Source organism: Carcharodon carcharias, chromosome 13 (genome assembly GCF_017639515.1).
Source record: "Carcharodon carcharias isolate sCarCar2 chromosome 13, sCarCar2.pri, whole genome shotgun sequence".
Lineage (NCBI taxonomy): Eukaryota > Metazoa > Chordata > Chondrichthyes > Lamniformes > Lamnidae > Carcharodon > Carcharodon carcharias.
The window spans coordinates 57,417,353-57,436,328 of NC_054479.1; the positions used below are offsets into that span (position 1 = coordinate 57,417,353).

Sequence of the window (18,976 nt, forward strand, 5' to 3'; positions counted from 1 at the left end):
AGGCTCACAGACTGCTTTGGCCAACAGTTTTTATACATGAGCAAAAAACTATTCATGTTTAGAATTACAGTAGTTGATATAATTTACTTTTATTTATTTCAGGAAATAAAAAGTTCCCATGCCAGGAAAGCGGGTAAAATGCACCATATCGTATACTACAGGCCTCCTTGGTCTGATCCCTAAGCTTGCACTAAATTAGCCTACGTGAACTATATGGCTGTGGGAGTGCTTACTGTAACTGGCTTCTGTTAAGGAGGAAAAAGTGTTATTCAGGGTTCCCGCCTGGTTACAAATCAGCAAATCATGACCATACAGCCTTATGAAGTGGTGATTCCAGGATGACTGAGCATACCAAATGGACAAAAACATCTGGCAGCCCTCCTCTGCACAAGAATGATGAGTTTTATATTTTTTTAAAACTGTACAGTTTTTACTGAAAGGCCATGCTTCCAATGATGCAACACATTGATAGGAAGCGTAGTGACTACACTTCCTCACGGCTCACTTCCTGTAAGGATTCTATTCCATTCTCCCAGTTTCTCCATCCCTGTCACATCTGTTCAGATGATGCAATCTTCCATACTGGCACTTCCGATATGTCTTCCTTTTTTCTCAACCAAGGATATCCCCACCATCGTGGCTGACAGGGCCCTCTGTGCCCAATCTATCCCACGCACCTCTGCTATCATCCCTTCCCCTCCCTCCCTCCCCCAACAATTGTAGTTTTCCCCTTGTGTTCACCTTCCACCCCACCAGCCTCTGTATTCAACAGATCATCCTCCGTCATTTCAGTCAACCTCCAGAGTGATGCCAACAAACAAACATCTTCTTTTGCCTATATATATAGATATATATATATATATATAAAAAAACAAAAAACTGCGGATGCTGGAAGTCCAAAACAAAAACAGAATTACCTGGAAAAACTCAGGTCTGGCAGCATCGGCGGAGAAGAAAAGAGTTGACGTTTCGAGTCCTCATGACCCTTCAACAGAACTGAGTGAATATTAGGAGAGGGGTGAAATATAAACTAGATTAAGGTGGGGGGGATGTGTGTGGTGCTGGGTGGAGAGAAGGGGGGGTGTGGTTGTAGGGACAAGCAAGCAGTGATAGGAGCAGATAATCAAAAGATGTCACAGACAGAAGAACAAAGAGGTGTTGAAGGTGGTGATATTATCTAAACAAATGTGTTAATTAAGAATGGATGGCGGGACACTCAAGGTACAGCTCTAGTGGGGGTGGGGTGGAAAGGCTAACAGGGCATAAAAGATATAGATTTAAAAATAATGGAAATAGGTTGGAAAAGAAAAATCTATATAAATTATTGGAAAAAACAAAAGGAAGGGGGAAGAAACGGAAAAGGGGTGGGGATGGAAGAGGGAGTTCAAGATCTAAAGTTGTTGAATTCAATATTCAGTCCGGAAGGCTGTAAAGTGCCTAGTCGGAAGATGAGGTGCTGTTCCTCCAGTTTGCATTGGGCTTCACTGGAACAATGCAGCAAGCCAAGGACAGATGTGGGCAAGAGAGCAGGGTGGAGTGTTAAAATGGCAAGCAACAGGGAGGTTTGGGTCTTTCTTGCGGACAGACTGCAGGTGTTCTGCAAAGCGGTCGCCCAGTTTACGTTTGATCTTTCCAATGTAGAGGAGACTGCATTGGGAGCAACGAATGCAGTAGACTAAGTTAGGGGAAATGCATGTGAAATGCGGTTTCACTTGAAAGGAGTGTTTGGGCCCTTGGACAGTGAGGAGAGAGGAAGTGAAGGGGCAGGTGTTGCATCTTTTGCGTGGGCATGGGGTGGTGCCATAGGTGGGGGTTGAAGAGTAGGGGGTGATGGAGGAGTGGCCCAGTGTGTCCCAGAGGGAACAATCCCTATGGAATACCGCTGGGGGGGTGAAGGGAACCAAACACCGTGGTCCACTCCTCTATCACCCCCTACTCCTCAACCCCCACCTATGGCACCTCCCCATGCCCACGCAAAAGATGCAACACCTGCCCCTTCACTTCCTCACCGTCCAAGTGCCCAAACACTCCTTTCAAGTGAAGCAGCATTTCACTTGCATTTCCCCTAACTTAGTCTACTGCATTCGATGCTCCCAATGCGGTCTCCTCTACATTGGAGAGACCAAAAGTAAACTGGTCGACCGCTTTGCAGAACACATGTGGTCTGTCCGCAAGAAAGACCCAAACCTCCCTGTCGCTTGCCATTTTAACACTCCACCCTTGCCTACATGTCTGTCCTTGGCTTGCTGCATTGTTCCAGTGAAACCCAATGCAAACTGGAGGAACAGCACCTCATCTTCCGACTAGGCACTTTACAACCTTCCGGACTGAATATTTAATTCAGCAACTTTAGATCTTGAACTCCCTCCTCCATCCCCACCCCCTTTCCATTTCTTCCTCCTTCCTTTTGTTTTTTCAAATAATTTATATAGATTTTTCTTTTCCCACCTATTTCCATTATCTTTAATCTATATCTTTTATGCCCTGTTAGCCTTTCCACCCCACCCCCACTAGAGCTGTACCTTGAGTGTCCTGCCATCCATTCTTAACTAACACATTCGTTTTGATAATATCACCACCTTTAACACCTCTTTGTTCTTCTGTCTGTGACATCTTTTGATTATCTGCTCCTATCACTGCTTGCTTGTCCCTACAACCACACACCCCCACTTCTCTCCCCGCCCAACTTAAACCAGCTTATATTTCATCCCTCTCCTAATATTCACTCAGTTCTGTTGTTGAAGAGTCATGAGGACTCGAAACGTCAACTCTTTTCTTCTCCGACGATACTGCCAGACCTGCTGAGTTTTTCCAGGTAATTCTGTTTTTGTTTTTATCTTCCCTTGCCCTCCTCTTTCAGCATTCTGAAGGGATTGTTCCATCTGCAAAACTCTGGTCCACTCCTCAGTCACCCCCAACACCTCTCCTTTTCTTATGGAACCTTTCCATGCAACATCTGCCCTTTCATCTCCTCCCTTCTAAACATCCAAGGCCCTAAACAAGTGAAACAGCAATTTACTTGTACTTTTAACTTAATATACTACATTCACTGCTCACAACCTGGTCTCTACATTGAAGAGACAAAAAGCACTCTGGATGACCACTCTGGGGAACACCTCCATTCAGCCTGCAAGCATGACACTGAGCTTCCTGTCACTTTAATTTCAATTTGCCATCTTGTTCCCACTGACATTTCTGTCCTTGGCCTGCTACAATGTCCCAATGAAGCTTAATGTAAGCTTGAAGAACAGCGCCTCATCTTCGACTCAGCACTCTACAATTTTCTGGACTAACTTTGATTTTAACAATCTTAGACTACAACCTCTCCCTCCATTTTGTTTCCTTTTTTTGCTGCATCAGTTTTTTCTCATTCTATTCTTTATTCCTTCACTTTGCATTCAGATGGGTGCTATACAGCCATTAACATGTCATCTAGACACATCTTCTGTTTCTTTACTATAAGCATTACCAATCCCTTTGGCTTTTGTACGATGAAACCTTTTGTCATTTTGTCTATCCTTTCCTCCACCCTATCTCAGACCTTACCATTTTGTTCTTCCACCTTCCTGCTCAAAATCACTGTATCTTTCCTCGGTTTTGATGAAGGGTCATCAAGGTGAAACCTTAAAAGTTTGTCTCCACAGGTGCTGCCTAACCTGAGTATTTTCAGCATCTGCAGTATTTTATTTTTGCATTCATGGGACATAGTTTTCTTGAATGTTTATTAACGTAATGGCTACTTTTTTTATTCACTCATGGGATGTGAGCATCATTGGCCAGGTCAGCATTTATTGCCCATCCCTAACTGCCCTTGTTCAGAGGGCATTTAACAGTCAACCACATTGCTGTGGGTCTGGAGTCACATATAGACCAGATCAGATAGGACAACAGGTTTCCTTCCCTAAAGGGCATTAGTGAACCGGATGGGTTTTTACGACAATTGACAGTGGTGTTGTGATCAAACTTTTTAATTCCAGATTTTTCTTTATTAAATTCAAATTTCCTACAGGTGTTTAAACAAAGTCACAAGTCAAACTAGAATATCTTCAAGCACCTCCAACTATCCTTACACGGTGCCACTAATGGTATTTACCTATCAGCTCTACATCTTTCCCCCCTCACAATTGTCAAAGTAAAGTCAGGTCTCCCTCCAAATGGCTGGTACAACAGAAATCTTCAAACACCAGTAAGTGCCCTTTTTACTCATACTATAATTTATTTAGCGTCTTTCACAACAGGAGGACAACACAAAGTACAGCTAATGAAGTATTTTTTGAAGTGTAGTCATCTGTAATGTTGTGGCTGCTATGTAAAAGAATCAGAAAATCAGCTTTATACTGGAATCAAGCCCTATTATTGCCTCTAGAGCTGGCAAACTGAATGGAACAGGAACCAACACTATCAGCCAACCCTCCAATTTTCTTCAGTTTTGTTACAATAGCAGTAAGTAATAGAGCTTGAAATTAGTTGCCATATGACCCCCCACCAACCCCCGATTTAACAAAGCAAAAAGGATGTTATGCAATTATTTAAATATTTTTATTTAAACAGCAAATGCCAATGACATCAGGAGAACTACCCTGGGAGGCATTACAGAACAAAACAGTGTGATAGAGCAGAGTTATGAGTAAACATAGTGATTAACCCAGGCTGCTTCCATGGACTTGTCATTTCAGCTGTCAGATTCTTAACCCCTCCCACCTAATTCCCCAATAGACTATCACATTTTAAACATGCAGAAAACAAAAGAGGACGTTAAGCAGAATTATTACTTCTAAAAAAGCAGCCTAATGGTGTAACTAAGGAGGCTGAATGCTGGTTACAGCTTTTGCAACCCTGAATTCTAAGATATATTTAGCTTATCAAAGCAGATCATGAAACATCACTGTCTTGTTGCTGTTTGCATAGAAAGTGACAGCACTTGTGCTCCCAACCCCTACAGAGACTCCCTGCTGAGCAGTCCTGAAAGCATTCAAGCTTCTAAAATCTAAAGCTGAAGCAATTTACACATGGATTTTGAGAAATGCATGCTTCAATCTACCCTACCATTTGGGAAATAAAGCCACCACTCAGGTTACAACTCTGTGCAGTTCTGCCCTGGGAGGCCAGTGACAGAATCAATGTCCTATGCTGCTTTCATTCTATATTTAAGGCTGCCAATGCCCCTAGTTTCACTGGAACTTAAGGAGTGCAATAGGGTTATTCATCTGTCTAGGGAACACTGAGTAGTAGCCAAATAAAAGAATAATTGACCCTTTTGTTATTTCAGTCACTGTGCATTACCAGCGAAGTGTACCTTTTCTAAAACAACGGGTTCCATTGCAAATCATGACACCGAGCTAGTCGTGAGCATCAGAATATTTGCATCAATATAAGCAGTTATGCACAGAAGTGGCTCAGCATATTAAACAAGCCAGTAGAGGCGAGTCTCTGCTTCCAGTCCATTTATATTAGCCGGTATCGTTGATGGCACTCAAGTAAAATGAAAGTATCTTAGACATCCCACTTGTGAGATCATTAATGTGCCTGTTATTGCACCAGTACTGTTCACTATAGTTATTTAATAAATATTCAAAGGGACACCAATACTGAAGGACGCCAACTGAACAACATGAAGGTACAACATGGCTATTTTCAAGTCACCGGGCAATTAATTTAAAGGCAACCATAAATAAAATGCAACAACCATGAATATACTGGAGAAAGAAACAGAATGGACTGCTGTCCCGCACTACTTTTGCTTCTAGCCCGTGAGCAAGTGTTAAATACCAAAAAAAGTTTTCAACCTTTGAGTAAGGAGAACACAACAGTAATAGTGAAAACATGGAAAGCTCCAGAGTAGTTTTGACTAAAATAGATACGATCAACTTTTGGGGAGATTCTGGAGAAAGAGGAGCTACGTGCTGTGTTTGGAATTTGAATCTAGGATTAAACGATTTTCAGATGGCCTTTACTCAAGGTGAGAATAGGAACAGTCTTATGGTTTAGACAATTATCTGAAGTGTTCATTGCAACAGAGGCTTCAGTATGTTCATACAAAGAGAGTTAGCATCTGCACATAAATACCAAATCAGGACTGCCTTCACACAATTTATACTCCCAATGAAAGCCTGTAGCACACTAGGAGGCTCTCATCCAATTAGCTTCACCTGGCAAAGGAATGACATAACAAAGTTGCATTAAGGAACAATTTAAAGATAAAGTAGTACCCCAGGCTTGGCCTAAATAGCCAAGTGGTTATGGTACTGGGTTTGTAACCCCAAGATCAAAAGTTCAAATCTCACAATGGCAAACTATGAAACAATGTAACTTCATCTGAAACAGATGGAAACAGGTTTACTCAAAAAGAGTATCAACAGTTCAAATCTCACAATGGTAAACAATGTAACTTCATCTGAATAGGAACAGATGGAAACATGTTTGTACTCGAAAGAGTTACAGTTTACCTTTGAAAAAAAAAGGCTTGGCCTAAATAGCCAAGTGGTTATGGTACTGGACTTGTAACCCCAAGACTCAAGAGTTAAAATCTCACAATGGCAAACTATGAATCAACAGTTCAAATCTCACAATGGCAAACTATGAAACAATGTAATTTCATCTGAATAGGAACAGATGGAAAACGTGTTTTCCCGCAGGAGTTGGCGCGACGCGCGTCTGTGAGTGTCCAGGTCGCAGCCGATGCCATCCAAGATCTGAGAACGGTCGTGCTCGGACCCGACGTTATTTTGGGTCTTGAGGTGGCCCAGGTGCGCGGTGGTCTTCCGTCTGAACGTTCCCCTGTTCGGACAGAATTCCACATTGGCCCCAAGCCCCGAACCCTCCCTCGGGTGCTGGTGCCCCGCAATATGAGCTGCCTCGGGGACATGCCCTCCGTGCCTTTTGGCACGGCAAAGAGGGGCTTTTTGTACGGACTGCTGCTGCACACCTTCCATTTTCTCGCCCTTGTCCGTCGACCGGACACGCCCTGGCGTGCCTTGTTGCCGTCCAGCGGCGGAGCCCCCCAATGGGAGGCCCTCTGCGGAGGTGTCCTCCCCCTTTCTATCAGGGACCTGGGTGGGAGGGTGTTGCATGCAGCAGTCCCCTATAGTAAGAGGATGCATAGGTTCACGGACTCTCAGGACACATGCCCTTTTTGCGGTCTTGTGGAGTCTGTGGACCATGTATACATAGGGTGTTGTAGGCTGCACTCCCTTTTTAGTTATTTGAAAAACCTTTTATTGATGTTTTGTTTGCACTTCAGCCCCACGCTCCTGATCTATGGGCACGCAGTGCGGAAGGGGGTCGGGAAGGAGGAGGACCTCCTCGTGAACCTGCTCCTGGGCCTGGCCAAGTTGGCCATTAACAGGTCCAGGCAGCGGGCGATCGACGGGGGAGTCCCGCCCGATTGTTTGTCCCTCTTCCGCGGCTACGTTCGCTGCCGGATGTCCCTGGAGAAGGAGCACGTGGTGTCTGCTGGCACTCTCGAGGCCTTCCGTGCTCGGTGGGCACCGCGGGGACTGGGGTGTTTTGCTGACCCCTTTAATCACATTTTGATTTAAAGTTTGTAAGGTTCCTTTAAATTTTTGTCCTTGGTTTTACAGCTGACCTGAATTAGGGGCTGTGCCTGATTTATCCCAATTTTGTTGATTTGGTTTTCATTTAAAAGATTATCAAGAGTTCAAATCTCACAATGGCAAAACTATGAAATGGAAGAGACATAAAGTAGTACCCCGCAATTCCAGACTGACATCATGCTTGTTAACTCAGAACAAGTGCTGTTGCCTCATATAGATAGAGAAGCAGTACAACGGTACTTAGCCTTTTCTGTATTGAAACTTGGCTTTTAATCTCAATAGACTCAGGGGAACAATTTCGTGCCAATATAGACAAGACTTACAATCAGTACCTGAATAACACAAGCACTATTACTTTGGGCTGCAAAAACATGTAAATATCAGGAGCTGCAATTTGCCTATTTAGCAAACTCATCACCCAGTTATCTCACAGGCTTTTCTCAATAAAGAAGCGGACCATAGACTTACAAGCTGGGAAAGGTATTGTTTGACTGTCAGATTCCTGCATGTTTATTTGTTATTGTAAACTAAAAAAGGCACATTCTACAACTAAAGCACTGTGATTCTTTGGGCAGCTGCTGTTTTCCACAAATTGGAACAGGGAGACCCTGGAGATTGCATCATTTGTGGGTTGAGAGAATTGATCGGGAATGGGGGGGGGGGGGTTACCGCAGACAGAATTTAAGACCATTATTCGAGACAACCAGAATGCTTGGTAACATTTAGAGGGGCACACCCATCACCTCAAGTACAGATTAACTCTGTACAGTGGCAGCTCCTTGGACTCTTGCCTTAACACAATTTCACAATTACAATGATAGCATAAAGCTTCATTGCATTTTTTCTAATTGTATACATTTAGAAAGGTCCCATTTCCATAACAGAAAACTTAAGAACATTTGAGGAAAAGGTTAGCATGATAACATTGAAGGTTATGCAGCCAAATATGAGAATGGTGCATCAATAAATATGCTCTCTCACTAGCTATCTTTATTTAAGGCAGATTAGAAACAGACCTCGGCCATCACTGGATGTCAGGCCCATGAAAATGCATTAACTGTGATTGAGTGTCTGCAGACATTGCAATGCCCCTCACTGTGCAAGAAAGTGCAACCTGCAGCTCTGTCACTAGGATTTCAGTAAAGCGCAATAGTTGCCATGCAAAGTCATTCACTGTTTGTGTCAACTGTGAAATCCAACCATCAATTCAAGATTCTGTCCTTTCAAACTTGGATGGCATCCAAAAACAGTATTGCGCACTGTATAAAACTGGGGTAATGTAGAGGTGGTTAAAGATTTGTCACTGGTGATGATCATGTGAGAACAATTTGAGGTGAGGGGCTAAGTATCATACAAGCAGACCAAGCAACACTTTGAATTTTGGTTTACATGTGACTTTTCCTATCACACATCAGTAAACAAAGCGGCCCATGCCAACATCACATGGAAGCCGAATGCAAAAAACTATGGACATAATTGATGCTGGTGTTCCATTGCACTAACAGAGGGATTAATGAATTTTCAGAACTGCAGGCAAGTAGCAAAAGCAGTTTCTCTGGCATCTTGTCCTATGTCACTCTTTCGATAAAAACAGACAAGAATTTATACTACAGTTACAGAACAGGAGGGGGCCATGTCTGTGCAGGTTGTTTGCAAAAGCAATTCACCTAGCCCCACTTCCCCATCTTTTCCCTACAGCCCTGCAAACTTTATCTCCAGGTAACTGGCTGATTTTCTTTTGAAAGCCATGACTGAGTCTACCTCCACCATACACTCAGGCAGTGCATTCCAGATCCTAACCACTTGCTGTGTAAAAGAGCTTCTCCTCATGTTGCATTTGATTCTTTTGATACTTACTTTAAATTGGTGTCATCCGGTTTCAACCCTTCCAAAGGGAACAGTTTCTCTCCATCTACTCTGTCTGGACCCATGATTTTGAACACCTCTATCGCATCTTTTCTCAACCTACTCTTCTTCAAGGAGAACAGCTCCAGCTTCTCCACACTATTGACATAACTGAAACCCCCATTTCCCCAGAACCATTCTCAAATATTTTGTACACTTCCTCTAATGCATTCACATTCTTCCTAAAGTTTGGTGCCCAGAGTTAGACACACTATTTCAGCTGAGGTCAAACCAGTGCTTTATAAAGGTTCACCATAACTTCCTTGCTTTTGTACTCTATGCCTCTACTTATAAAGGCCAGGAACCCATTGCTTTCGCAACCTGTCCTGCCATCTTCAACAATATTGCGCATATATGCCCCCAGGTTTCTCTGCTCCTGCACCCTCTTAAGAACTCTATCACTTATTTTATATCACCTCTCCTCGTTCTCCCGACCAAAATGTATCACTTCACACACACTGCATTAAATTCCATCTGTCTCTTTATGTCTGCTTGAAGTCTATCACTATCCTCCTCACTGTTCAAAATACTTCAGAGTTTTGTGTCATTTGCAAATTTTGAAATTATGTCCTGCACATCTAAGGCTAGGTCAGTCAGTTTTCAATTCCAATTTACATGGGTCTTCTCCATTCTCACAATATTGAAACTGGCCCTTCCCCAATTAATTATTTTTACTCTGGATTGTTCCTTTCCCCTTTCCACAGTTAACCTAAACCTTATACAATGGTCACTGTCCCCCTAAGTGTTTCCTTAATGACAACTGATCCACTTAACCCACTTTGTGCCCAGGATCCAGATCCAGCAATGCCCCCTTCATTGTTGGACCAAAACATATAGCTCTAGAAAGCAATCCTGAACACAATTTAAAAATTCTTCACCCTCTGTCTTTCTGAACTATAATTATCCTAATATAGACTAGAATAGTAAAAGTCCCTGGTTATAACTACTCTCTAATTTCCTTGCAATTTATTCCACTATATCGTTCCCACTAACTGGGTGGTCTATAGAAGACACACACTAGTTTAACAGCACCTCTAACCAAGATTCTGTCCTGGACTCCTCTGGGACATACTCCTCTCCAGCATTGTAATATTCTCCTCAATCAATACTGCCACCCTCCCTCAGTTCCTTTTTGTCCTTCCCCATCTTTCCTGAACATCTTGCATCCAGGGATACCTGTACCTCCAATATCACAACACCATATGCGCCTACAGCTCTCTAACTTTATTTGCCACACTCTGTGTTCATACACATGTACAGAAAACCTAATTGCATTCCCTCTTACTCTGACCCCAATTAATACATTACCATTTCTTATTCTCATGCTATCTGTCTCTCCCAATTTTTGCATCTTGTTTTTCTACTGTAATGTTACCTCCTGGTTCTCATTTCCCTGTTTAAACCCTAATTGTCATTCATCTCATTGTTTGTTGGATCTTTGCACAAAATAATTGTTAACTGACATTATTCAGATCACTGCAATTCAAAGGACTCACTAGTTGTTAAGCGTTTGGAGGCACGTGGGCACTTTGATTAGGCACTCCATGAGAGCAAGGTTTTCTTTAACACCGCTTGAAGTTTCAAGTCTGCAGATTAAGACTTGCCAATAGCAGGTCACAGCACAACACATTGTTGAATAGTCCAACCTTCAATTCAATACACGTTGCCTGAATGACAATCTGGTTAATGCATTATTAAAAATGAATTGCTGCAAGATAAAAAGGCAGCATGTACTCAAAACAGGAAAGTTCATGTCCATTCCAAAATGCAGAACACTAACTATAACATTTAGTAAAGGATAAAATGTGATTCCATATGTAAGCTGACACCCAACTATCTCTATCATACCCCTACTCCCTCTACTAGCTTGCAAACCCAACATCAATTCCTAACCCCAAAATTCAGCAAAGATTGGAAAGGCCAAAACCATTGCCTTTGGTCCCTACCACAAACTATGTTCTCCCGCCACCAATTCCATCCTCTTTTGTGGCCCCTGCTTTAGGTTAAGCCGGACTAATTGTGGTCAAACCAGACTGTTTGCAACTTTAGCGTTCTATGTGGCCCCAAGCTGAGCTTCCAATCACATATCATCTCCCTTACAAAGATCCCCTTAACTTCCGCCTCCATAACATCACCTATCTTTACCCTTGCCTCGGCGCATATGCTGTGGAAATCTTCATCCATATTTTCATCAACTCCAGATTGCAATATTCCAATACTCTCCTGGCTGACCTCCCATCATCCACCCTGCACAAACTTCAGCTCATCAAAAACGCTGCTGTCCATATCCTAAATCCTAACATCCTAAGCTTCAAGTAGATGCAAGTTGCTGCTGGTACAACATAAAGGTTGATGTCAACAAATTAAAAAGGCAGACTTGCACTTGTGAGGTGCCTTCCACGACCTCAGGTCGTCCCTGAGTGCTTTACAGCCAATTAAATATTTTTGAAGTGCAATCATTGTAATGTAGGAAGCACCGCAGCCAATTTACTCACAGCGGCTCCCACAAAAGCAATGCATTAATGACCACAATCTTCTTTATTGATGTTGGTTAAGGGATAAATATTGTACAAGTAACAGGGGATAACTCCCCTGCTCTTCTTCACAATTAGTGCCATGGGATATTTAACCTTCACCTGAGGGGTCAGAAACAGCCTTGAGTTGTCGTACCATCTGAAAGGAGGTACCTCCAACAGCACAGCATACCCTCTGTACTATACTGGAGTGTCAGCCTTGATTTTTGTGAAGTCCTTAAGTAGGACTTGAACACACACTTAGTGACAAGAGTGCTGCCAACTGAGCCACGGGTAACACCATGAAAAAAATAGTTGCCCTAAAATTAATGCAGTTTTGAGGAAAACAATGAGTTTCACAAGACAGGAAAAATGCGAGAATGGTGTAAGTGCTTTCATTTAATCACACTTACTGTATGGTCTATTCTATAGCTGACTACAAATTATACTCTACACTATGGATGAACATAGACTCCCATCTGCCAGACAGGAGGGAAGCAATAAGACAAAGCATGCACTGAGTAGAACATCACAAATTTACATCACTACTGTATATAATGCAACCAGCTGCACTCTGTCCAGATGTGCAACAGGCTAAGTCCAACTTTCCTAATGGTGATTTACTCTTTAAAGCACTTCAAGAAAGATTTCCATTATTTTAACTGCAGTACCTAGAAATACCTGGATATGTAAACAATAGTAGCAAATTCACAGGTCACATAAGCCTCCAAGATTATTTAAAAAGCAAGTTTTGAGGTGTGTTTAGTTTTATCAATCTCCCAAAGACAAAACCAGCATTGCACACTCTGAAAATATGATTATTAGTACAAGAGGTTTTATTTTTCTTTAAAAAAAATTGCAAGATTCTTTTTTTGAAAAATTATTGCATTTGCTCCAGCAAGCGAAAGTCTTCGCTGCAACCATAAGCTTCTGCTCAGTGGCGTACAGAGAAGAGAATGTACTTTCCATATCACGGCATAGCAAACATTATACACTATCACAACTGAGGCTGAAGACAACATTTGAATCCAATTTTATGCTCTTGTGCTCCTCTCACCCGCAATTATCTGAAGTAGCAATCAACTACTTCACAAGTATAAAACCACCAGGTGAGCTAATAAATCACGGCAGTTGGCTTCAAACTTAATAAATTTAATTAGTGTTATTTTAGTGTTAGTCTTATTGAATCAAGTTCAAATTATGAAGGATATTGATAGTTTCTCCTTATTTACCCAGTTTCCACTGACAGGTGGGTTGGTAACCAGAGTACGCAGATTAAGGGTAATTGGCAAAAGAATCATAGGAAGATAAATACAAATATTTACGCACCGAGTTACGATGATCAGGAATGCACTGCCTGAAAAGGGCAGTGAAAGCAGATTCTATGATAATTTTCAAAAGGAAATTAGCTATATCCTAGATAAGGAAAAAAATTGCAGAGCTATTGGAGAAGAACAGGAGAGTGGGACTAATTGAATAGCTCTTTCAAAGAACCTATGAAGGTATGATGGGTTGAATGTACTGTTCTGTACATACAATTCATGAAAAGTACTTTCATTTTACTTTATCAACAAGTAATCCTATCAGAAAAGTTTGAATACATGACAATCTGTAGTTTAGAGCAAGATATTTAAGAGAATTAGCAACAGATCAGAATTATATTCCAGCACAAATCAAAATATGGAATCGGCAAAAAGCAGCAAGGTAACAGTGACACTGCACTATACTATGGGATTCATCACAAAATTTCTCCAATGGATGAATCCCAAGTGTTAGCTGTACGAAGGCAAAGTAGAAATCTTCAAAGAACATCCATTTAGGTTTGAGTGGAAAATGATATGGAGCATGAGTGAAAACATAGATTCTTGTTAGTATACCAAACTAAATCTGATAGCACAGATTAACAGAAAGTGAAAGGAAAGGCTCTGAATCAGCATCAGAGCAACAAGCCAGAAATAAAAGTAGGTGCCAGTGAAAGCTATAAGTGGGACAAATAGTACAGGTACAGTGTCTCAAAACTGGTAACTGAATCTGTGCCAGTCAGAGAAATTTCAGAACCTCAATTCAATTAATAGGGGATGCATGAAATCGGGCCAAGCCGGTGGGGGTCGAGAGTAGAGCAGGAAAAGACCGGTGTGCAAAGCCAATAACTAGTCCAACTCGCCACCACAGCAGCTAGTCAAATTGTTGCATGGCAGCGTATAAAAATCATCTGGATTTTGGACAGCTGTATTTGAGACACTTGACCTGTATGATATTCCTCAGAAGTCCTGCAACATTATTAATTTAGTAACACCACCTGAATGGACATTTGCATCATAAGACAATCATCCCAACCTCAACGATGTACATCAATTCAGAGGAACTCTCTGCATAGAAGTAAACACTTGACATTAACATAAATTAGTCACAACTCTTCCTTCCCTGTCACAATAATCCAGAGATCATTTTACATAATAAATTTCAAAACAGAAACAATCAAGAGGGATCAAGATATAAGCCATGGTGTCCATGTACACAAATTCTTAAAAATAGCAGGGCAACTTAATCATGGTTAAAAAAGGGGAATTGGTACCTTGTGTTTATAAATAAATTAATAGAGTTATAAAGGGAGAGAGATCATGCTAAAACATTATAAATACTGTTTAGGCCACAGGTGTAGTAAAGTGAACAATTCTGGGCACCACACTTCAGAAAAGCTGTAAATGCCTTAGAAATGGTGCAGAAGAAGTTTACCAGGATGTCAGCAGGGTTGAGGGACTTCAGCAGTGAGGACTTTGAACATGCTACCTGAAAAGATGGTGGAATCCAATTACTTAAAAACTTTAAAAAGGAAGATGTACAGGTACTCCCAGATGAAGAACTTGCAAGGGGGCAGACAAAAAGCAAGGAAGTGGGACTGAGCATATCTCCTCTTTCAAAGAGCCAGCACACATAGGATAGGGCAAATGGTCTCATTCTGTGCTGTAAGTTGCATTGATTCTACGTAAGGAGGGCTGTAGAGCTGGAGCTGCATTCTACAGTATGTAAAACATAGCTATTGTGGGAATATCCGCATTTAGATCACTAAACGCTACACAAGACCTGCTTTAGAGGAGTTGCATGAAGCCACAGGAGAGGAAAATTTTATTCCATGTTCCAGAAGCAAACATCAAGCATATTCAAATATCACAGAATTTGAGAGTGTGTGTTTCTACATTTACCATAAGTCAAAACACGTTATCTGCCCAAAGCCTTGAAAATAATCTGTAGCACACATTAAATGAAAACATATCTTGTGGGAGAGGATCAAGGAGGTCATGCCCAGAAAAAAACCTGCACCTGTCTGATAATATTTTTATAAAAACTCTTCAGGATCAGGTAAAATTATAGAACCTAGTTTTGAAACTGATACAAAACTCCTTGCAAATGCAGGAGGTGACTCTACAGAAAGTGTAAGAATCTGGACACTAATTCAAAATGCAACATTTTAATACAAAAAGGCACAATTAATTTTTGAATAACTACACACTATTAGTGTGGGCATCCTACCTAATTAATCTCCTTGTCAGTGGGTGAATTACACAGCACTTTTAAATGGTTTCTCTATTTGTTGAGGAAACATTCTTGATTGTAAAATTCCACCTTATTTTACAACAAGAGGCAACTAAATCACAATACCAAGTCAAGATGCTTCAATTGGCGCGATGTGTTTGAATACAATAAAAGCTATACCATTTCCCCAAATAGTATAATTAATTTTCCAAGGGCGGTGGTGGGATATAATATTGTTTAGGATAGGCTGAATTTATATCACATTTTATTTAACCACACACTGATCTACTGTCTCTTGCGTACTCAGACCACATTAATCTAATAAGTAGTCATATTCTCAAAAAGTACAGCAAGCCATGACAAGAAAGCAATTTTTACACAAAAACACAGCACTATAAATTCCAGCTGACCTTGCCTTGTCTATTTTAATTGAATAGACTTCTACAAACTTCAGTATTACTGAAAAAAGAGACACACTGTCGAAGTTGTCTTGCACTCATCAGGACAGATCCGCAAGAATGCCAATTGTTAAGGGAACAATTTATACTACATGACAGTATAAATATGCAGCATAAATTGTTGTTCCCTTTACAATTGGTATTGTGAATCAGTCCTGATGAGTGCAAAATGAAAAGCTTCGACATCATGTCTCTTTTTTCAGCAATACCCAAGTTCTGTATGACCAAACAACTACTTCTACAAATCTGATTTTTGTTTTGCACAAAGGCATTTCAGTTGAAGCTTTCCAATTAACCTTAGTAAAAAGTCTCATTAAAAAACTGGAATTAGTTGGAATGATGACAGAAAAATAAACTTACAAGCACAACAGGAAGGCAGGGTTATAGAAAGAGGCATTATACTAAAGCTATAACTTTGTGCATTTTTAAACAGATAACTGATGATGTAATGTTTCACTCAAATGAACATCTAGCCATTATCAACAACATGACAACTCCAGGAAATGAGACTTCAATTCTGGGATATAAAAGCCTGCTACAACTAGCATTTAAACATCTGTGTGGGAAAACTGTGCTGAGATAAGACAAGAATCTTACACCACACACATTAATTTATTAATTATGAAATGTTTTTTTAAAGGGGGCCTTCCTCAATGGAACAGCAAGTAAACATGCTGTCTTTTACCAGCCACAAAGCTGCCGGTTCAATTAGCTGATCTTGGTGGGGATGCTTCCAGTTGATTTCAATAACTGTAGGCTGAGAAGGAACACAAAAGCAGCCTGGATTTTCTCTTCTGATCTTCACTCAGCAAGCCCGACTGTAAACCGTATATATGGATATTGGGCAACAGGGTTGGGCAGGGCTGAAATGTCCACGACAGTCGAACAGTCTGAAAATGCTCAGTGTCTAGACTCAGATGAAAAATGGCCACTCAGGCAAAGTAATAGAGGGCTGCCAATGTCAGTGGAATGACAACTCAGCTAAAATCACTAGCCTGAGGAGAGAAAATGGTTGCTAATTGAAAACTGTTGCTAATTCACAAATTCTTTTAAAAAATGCCCCGGTCACAGGAGTTTCTCAAAAGAAGATATGTAAACTATTAAAACTTTATTAGGGTTACCCCAGATGTGTTTTCAGTTTTTTTGTGCTCACCTATGTGCTCCGACTGCTAATACTTATTATCTGCCTTATTTATTGTGGGGCGTATTACACAGCACCAGTTATGCAAGCACAGACAAAGAGTCACTCTCATGGCCTGTTGCAGCAGGCTAAAAGTTCCATAGCATCCAGGAAAAAATATATCTTTAGGTGGTTCCCCACACTTTGAGACACAACATTGCTTAATTCACTCCATGGCACTCCTGTTGGCCATTAATGTACAAAGGGCCTCTGAAAGAACCAAATGCAATAATAGAAGGCAGAGTCATATTTGATCAAAGAGAAGGATTATTTGGCATCTCCACTCTTCGATCTCAATTTTGCACTCAGTACATTCTACGGGTTATTTGCATGTATGCATGCCAGTAAGCAAAACGAAACCCAAACCACAATTACATTTCCAAAATAAAATGAACAGACTTCAGAACACCTGTAAATTTAAACTGTATTTACAGCCTTATACCCTGTAACACGATATATGTAATCTCCACTTTTCCTATAAATTCACAGCCTCTCCCCGCTTACTACATCCTCGACTGCATTTATTTCCTGCTCCGAATGCCCAGACTTTTCTTCTACCTTTATCCTCCCCGCACCCAAATACTGGAACTTCTCCTCCACCCGCACCCCCCCCCCCCGCCCCCGCAATCCTTCCTCCGCGCTCCCTTTCCCTAAATTCTCCACCTTCCATCGTGTATTTTGTAAATCTTCGCATGTATTTGACTCCTTTCTCCTTATCCTCTCACTCCCGGACCTCTCTCCTACCCCCTGTAAAGCCCCAGTACTTTCGCTTTCCTCCAAATCCCCACCCTCTTCGCTTATCTTTCAATCCTGTCCAATGCCTTCAAGGATCTTAACCAGCCCGATCCACACACCTGCTTTTGCTGCATCTTCCTTCCCGCGGATCCTCGGCTTGGAACTCCCTTCTCTCTGTGGTCCCTCCCCACCTCCGGCCCCAAAATCTCTGGCTCCTCTCCCGCCCCCTCCCATTCCCTCTGCGAGCTCTGGCCCTCTCCCCGACCCCGAGAACTCGCACTCACCAAACCATGCCATAAGCTCCCTCCCCGATGTAGCTGAGGTTGGTGTATCGCGGCCCGGTGTCGAACACCTGCCCACGAATCACTTCGGGCCCGGTTGCGCACTGAGGCAAAGTCGGCGCTGCCGCCATCTTACTCAGATCATCTGGAATGACCAAGGCTCGAAGCTATTGGACTGGCAGCCACACGTGACAGGGAAGAGCGCGATTGGACAACTGGAAACCACCTGACCAACACCAGCCATTGAGCAATTCAATTGGATAATGATAGACCACCTGACCTGCACCCGCCGGCGAGCATTTCGATTGGATAACGATAGACCACCTGACTCGCAGCCCCCCAACACACCTCCCCCCCCCCCCCCCCCCCCACCTCCCCACCCCACCCCCCCAACCCAGCGAGCAATTGGATTGGATCGTGTTTGAAGCACTTGGGTGGGGGTGGCTGTAAGAAGTTGAGTGATGAAAGGTGGTGAGTAAAGAGAGGAAATGAATACTCGAGTTTATATAGTCCCTTTCATGATTCAGGAGCCCCAGTAATGTCTTACAGCCAATGAATGAATTTTTCCAGGCAGTGACTAGTAGTGTAGATGAGGGTAGTGCAGTTGATATAGCCTCCATGGAGTTCAGTAAGGCTTTTGACAAGGTTCTGCATGGGAAAATGGTCAAGAAGGTAAGAGCCCATTGGATCTAGGGCAATTTGGCAAATTAGATCCAAAATTGGCTTAGTGGCAGGAGGCAGAGGGTGATGGTTGAAGGTTTTTGCGATTGGAAGCCCGGGATGAGTGGTGTACTGCAGGGATCGGTGCTGGGACCCT

At 42.0% G+C, this 18,976-nt stretch overlaps 1 protein-coding gene across 1 annotated transcript in view; it reads right to left on the minus strand.

Moving 5' to 3' along the window:
* mapk1 (mitogen-activated protein kinase 1) overlaps positions 1–18,332 on the minus strand; it is a 103,051-nt gene extending 84,719 nt beyond the window's left edge. Inside the window, exon 1 of the mRNA XM_041202070.1 lies at positions 18,163–18,332. Within this exon, the coding sequence (XP_041058004.1) occupies positions 18,163–18,290 (128 nt within the window). The 5' untranslated portion in view covers positions 18,291–18,332. The remainder of the gene's footprint in view (positions 1–18,162) is intronic.
* Between the last annotated feature and the right edge of the window lie 644 nt (positions 18,333–18,976).